Source organism: Clytia hemisphaerica, unplaced genomic scaffold (genome assembly GCF_902728285.1).
Source record: "Clytia hemisphaerica strain Z4C2 unplaced genomic scaffold, Clytia hemisphaerica genome assembly, whole genome shotgun sequence".
In the NCBI taxonomy this organism is placed as follows: Eukaryota; Metazoa; Cnidaria; class Hydrozoa; order Leptothecata; family Clytiidae; genus Clytia; species Clytia hemisphaerica.
The window spans coordinates 1,198,302-1,203,750 of NW_027103507.1; the positions used below are offsets into that span (position 1 = coordinate 1,198,302).

General features: G+C 38.0%; 1 protein-coding gene across 1 annotated transcript; it reads left to right on the top strand.

Annotated features, from left to right (window-relative positions):
* The first annotated feature begins 722 nt into the window (after nucleotides 1–722).
* LOC136798984 (uncharacterized) lies at nucleotides 723–2,819 on the top strand. The gene is made up of 2 exons (XM_067055669.1): nucleotides 723–1,513; nucleotides 2,744–2,819. The coding sequence occupies exon 1, from the start codon at nucleotides 723–725 to the stop codon at nucleotides 1,452–1,454; it is 732 nt and encodes a 243-aa protein (XP_066911770.1). The 3' UTR covers nucleotides 1,455–1,513; nucleotides 2,744–2,819.
* Nucleotides 2,820–5,449: the final 2,630 nt, after the last annotated feature.

Below are 5,449 nucleotides of genomic sequence, written 5' to 3' on the forward strand. Positions count from 1 at the left end.
GAGGAAAATGGACGTTCATGGGATTATTATCTTGGAAATGCACAACATCGCAATCGTGACCCTTTTACTGGCAAATATTTTCAACTGGAAGCTATCCACATTTTCATTTTATCCAACGTCATCGGTAGACCTATTATAGTGTACACAAGATGTGAATCGAGTAACGAAAAGGAATTGGCCAATGCGATACGATATGAAGGTGTATACCTACCCATATTGAGAATAAACAGTTCGTTCGAAAAATCTCCAGTTCTTGTCGGATACGAAGGAAATCGATTTATACCGCTATTCAGCACAGAGAATCAAGATTTGGACATTTACACTCACAAGTCTTATCCACATTCTCAATACTGTGCTCCATTAGTTCGAAAAGATTTTACAAACATTCCGGTACGATTCTTATTACCGAGAGAAAATGAGAACATTTTTCATATTTTTCAAACTTTCCTTGATATGGTGAAGATCCCTACTGAGATTCCTCAACAAGACATTTCAGCAGCCATATTGAAATTCAAAGCGCCTAATGCGCAATCAATCGAACTGATATGGTCTATGCTTGATGCGGCCAAGAATTACACAAACGAAGATGAACAACGACCACCCCTACAACACCAACAACAACCACCCCTACAACACCAACAACAACCACACCTACAACACCAACAACAACCACACCTACAACACCCACCTCTACAACACCAACAAAAACCATACATACAACAATGCGTTCGTCAAAAGCGGGCAAATGTAATAACCCAGCATCGGCAAATTCGAAAGGAATGTGCGAGCTTTGTTATGTACAATTTCAAGCAGCAATAGCAAACTTAAAGAAACATGTACAAAATCAACCAGGTATGGACGATTATTACCGTATTGGGCTATGCTTCCAATGTAACCAAAGGCCCTCCAATGCCTCGTATGATGTGTGTCGAAAATGTTTCGAAGATAAAATTCGTAATACGAAGGCAGGAGATGATGACGTGTTTGCCAATAAACCAAATGATAATGCTTATGAATCGTTGGAAGATTACCAGAAACAAAATATCCCACCGAACGTTTCACCTAATCTCACACCGAACGTCCCACCGAACGGTCCACACAAAGCAGGGAGCTGTAACCAGTGCGGAAAACAGTATTTTCGTGAAAATGCTTTCGGTTTATGTGAAAAATGTTTTGAGACCATCAAAAAGCAACAAGAAGAAGCCGAAGAGAAACATAAAATGTGTTGGTATTGTAATAAAAATTTCGCCGATGATAACGCTCTTGGCACGTGTACAGTATGCGTGACGACGCAAGGTAATCTCATCAAAGAAGCACAACAAGAAAAACAAGGAAACGGAAAGAATCTTAACGTTGGGCGTGGACCAGCTAACTTTAACGAACAAGCACTTCCCCACAGCAGCCACCAGCGGCCAATGTTGATCTTTTCAGTTTACCGGACGTTCCCCGTTTGAAAGAGATGTGCCGTTATTACGTTCTAGTCTGATGTTTTCCCGTAAAAGAACAACTATCCGTGAGGAGTCTGTTAAATGACGCGCCTTACGCGCCCACGCGTCTTCCATTTATTATCCTTGCTATTTTTAGCCTTGGGGATGTAATATGAAATTGTAAAATTTGAACAATCGAAATTCAGGCGCGTAAGGTGCGTGGGTGCGTAAGGCGCGTCATTTAACATACTCGTCATTGAGTATATTATCTCGGGTAATGCGTGTCCAAATTTTCGTCAATTTCTCGGAGGCAATTCCACCCCTCCTAGCATAATAAATTATACCTTTAAAGAAGCGCATTACGATGTAGAACATGAAAATCGGTGTTACTTAAATTTAAGTTTTTCCAATTTTGCGAAAAACCTCAAAAACCAAAAATGCTGATGTCAGCAAAATTTGTTTTTTAAATAACTTTAGTTTTGTGGTATAAAAATGAAATTTGGACCAAAGTTGCATATCATTAATAAAAACACTTTTGCATAATCCTTTTTTTCAAATTTTGCTGACGTCAGCAGAAATCAGCAAAATACGAAAATTTGCAATAAAGTGCTGACATCAGCAGTTTTTCTAAATGATCCTTTTAATGATGTGCAACTTTGGTCCAAATTTCATGTTCATACCATTAGCCCAACTGGAATTATTTAAAAAACAAGTTTTGCCGACGTCAGCATTTTTTTGTTTTTGCAATTTTTCGAAAAATTGGCAAAACCTAAATTTAAGTAACACCGATTTTCATGTTCTACATCGTAATGCGCTTCTGTAAAAGGTATAATTTATTATGCTAAGAGGGGTGGAATTGCCTCCGAAAAATTAACGAAAATTTGGACACGCATTAATTTACCCGAGATATTAATGAGGAAAGTTTGTAATCAATCAGACATGAAAAGCAACAGCTTTAGAACCCCCAAAATGTTTGACAGGTTTTCTCCAGGACGCAAAGAGGAATTAATTCTTTCTTGATTCAACTCAACTCAACAACTAAAGACATCTTTGTGACTTGATTCCGCTACGTATAAAAGAAAAACATACAGGATTACCAACTCATCGTACTATCTTGATTTTTTACCACCACCTTTTTAGTATACTGTACTAACTTTTTTCCACGACCAGAGCTTTGATACTACCCTTTTAGAATACCAGCTCAAATATTAAATTTAGCTTGAAACACGCACCACTCCACCAGCTATGGGTGTCACTGAGTCGGTACCCCCTGCAACAGAATCCAAAAAACATATATCTCGGCTTTTCTCGTTTAGGAGTTTTTGAGAAGACGACAAAGGTCATTAAAGAACGAGTTAATCTGGAAACCAACACAATCGATGTTAACGAAACGGTATATATCTTTGTTTTCTCAATAAACTAATGGGAAAAGTTGTAATATTCATTATTCTTCAAATTATATTAGTTGCCGATCTTCTCACTGTAATTTCCATATATATTACCAATATCATTCAACTGCCTCAACACAAGCTCTGAAATTATGTTTTTCTTAGCTCTAGTTTAGACGGCCGACTTTCTGCCCTGCCTATTCTAATTGTTAGAGTAGGCAGAAAGAGGGCGCAAAGTTGGCAGTTAAAATATTTGTTTAAAAGGTTAAAAGAAAACATTGCATTGACGTCAAAAGAGGACTATGCATTGACTTTAGACAGCCCACTCTATGCCAACTTTAATTCACAATTAGAATAGGCAGGGCAGAAAGTGGGCCGTCTAAACTAGAGCTTAGCTTCCAAAAGAGTTTTCCACTACAGTGGGTTCTAAATTACTCGAACCCGCACGGGGAACACAAATTTGTTCGAGTTAAGGAAATTTTGAGTTATGGAATAGGGTTTACAAAGCATTGTTAACTGAAGGGACGAGACAACTTGTTCGAGTTAAAGAGACATTCAAGTTATAGAGTGAGGTTTATAAAGCATTGTTAACTGAAGGGACGAGACAACTTGTTCGAGTTAATGAGACATTCGAGTTATAGAGTGAGGTTTACAAAGCATTGTTAACTGAAGGGACGAGACAACTTGTTCGAGTTAAAGAGACAGGCCAGGTCGTCCTCAAAAGTTTAAAAGTGTCCTAAAGTCTTTGAAGCACATCATTTGATCATCTTTGAGTACATCTTTCTGGCCCGGGGGGGGTACTACCCTTGTCGACCGACGGGGGTGCTCCGCCGAGGTTCGAAAAATGGACCCTACGTGGGACTCGAAATTTGCGAAAAAAGTGACCCTGAATGGGACTGAAATTCCAAAATTTTCTCAAATTTTCTACTTTTTCCCTAAATTTTCCAAAAATAGGCACCCTACGAGGGACTGATTTTTCTATTTTGGTGTTTTTGCGACCCTACCAGGGACTCGTAGAGGTTAAAAAAGGTACCCTGACCAGCGGAGCATCCCCGTAACCCATTTTGCCCTAGTACCCCCCCCGGGCTTTCTGGTTTCCAATAGTTGTTGACGATCAACTGTTAGATATGAATATAGAAGGCAGTTTTGATGTTGATATATCAGGCTGTCGGGTTTCCTTTAGCACTTGAGGAGAGGAGCCCATATCATAAAACTTCAATTTGTATCTTTCTGTTACGAAGATGATTTGATTGCCAGTAAAACATTTTCACATTCATTTAGATTAGAACGAAGTCAGAGTTTCTAATTTTCTAATCAAAGTTTTTCTGCTTCAGCCATTTTGAAAATTTCGACGAAAATTCTGAGAAATTAGTAATATTGATTATTTTTGCTGACTCGGCAAAACAATTGTTTTTATTGCTGACGCGGCAAAATTGATTGTTTTCGTTCACTAATTATGCGGAAACCCTGTAGATATAGTTTATTGTATTAGAAGAACAATAACACGCTATCTGATGAGATCTAACTAAGGTGAAACAATGGTTAGACGTCTTGTTTTGGTTATAAGTCTTTGAATCAATCGAGGATTTGTAAATATGAGTACAAGTACATTTAAAACATTGTATTGTGCGTTTGTTCGCCCGCATCTGGAGTACGCTCAGTCAGTATGGTCTCCGTTTCTACGTAAACACGTAAATCTGATTGAAGGAGTACAAAGACGGGCAACAAAACTGGTTCAAAAATGTCGTGATATGTCTTATGAAGAACGATTGCGTGAATTAGATCTTCCTACGCTCGAGTTTAGAAGACACTTTTGTGACATGGTCCAACTTTACAAGCACATCAACTATTACGAAAAAGATATCATCCCAAACAAGATAGCCCGTCGAACGCGACCAAACAGAAGGCACAACTTTGAGATGATTCCAAACTTTGGAAGCGATGGACTCCGTGGTGTACAAACGAATTCCTTCTTTTATCGAACTATACCAACCTGGAATAAATTGCCAAAAGATGTCGCTGAGGCAAAGACAGTCAAAGTCTTCAAAGAAAGACTCAACACTGCATGGAGTAAACACCCGAAAAGATTCAGCACAAAACAATTGTAAAATACGTATAATCACGATCAGTTCCAGAGGCCCTCGTGCGCCTAGAACTTTGTTACATTATAATAATAATAATAATAATAATAATAATAATAATAACACATTGATATAATATGTTCTAGCTATGATTCTTGCTTCTAGAGAAATTTTTCATCCTCTCAAACGAAATTGTACCCACGGTCTAATAAACATGTGTAGCAAGAGAGATATTCTAAATCGACTCATTCTTGTGCCAAAAATGCAAAGTTGCATGCATTTGAATACCTTTACTATCCCCCTCCCAACATTCTTTTCCTCTGTAGTTCATTCGGGAAAGATGTTTCAACCACGAGGGGAATATTTATCACGTGCTATTATAAGGGAATGCTGAATCATGACTTTTATCATTCATGAGACATGCTTGCTCATTCTCATCTAAATTCTTTCTACTTTTTATTAGATGTTGGCAAACGCTTGACAAATTAAAAAGTTTCGAAGAAAAAACCAAAAAGAAGATTTTTAAAATAGCACCAAACACACAAAACGTAAG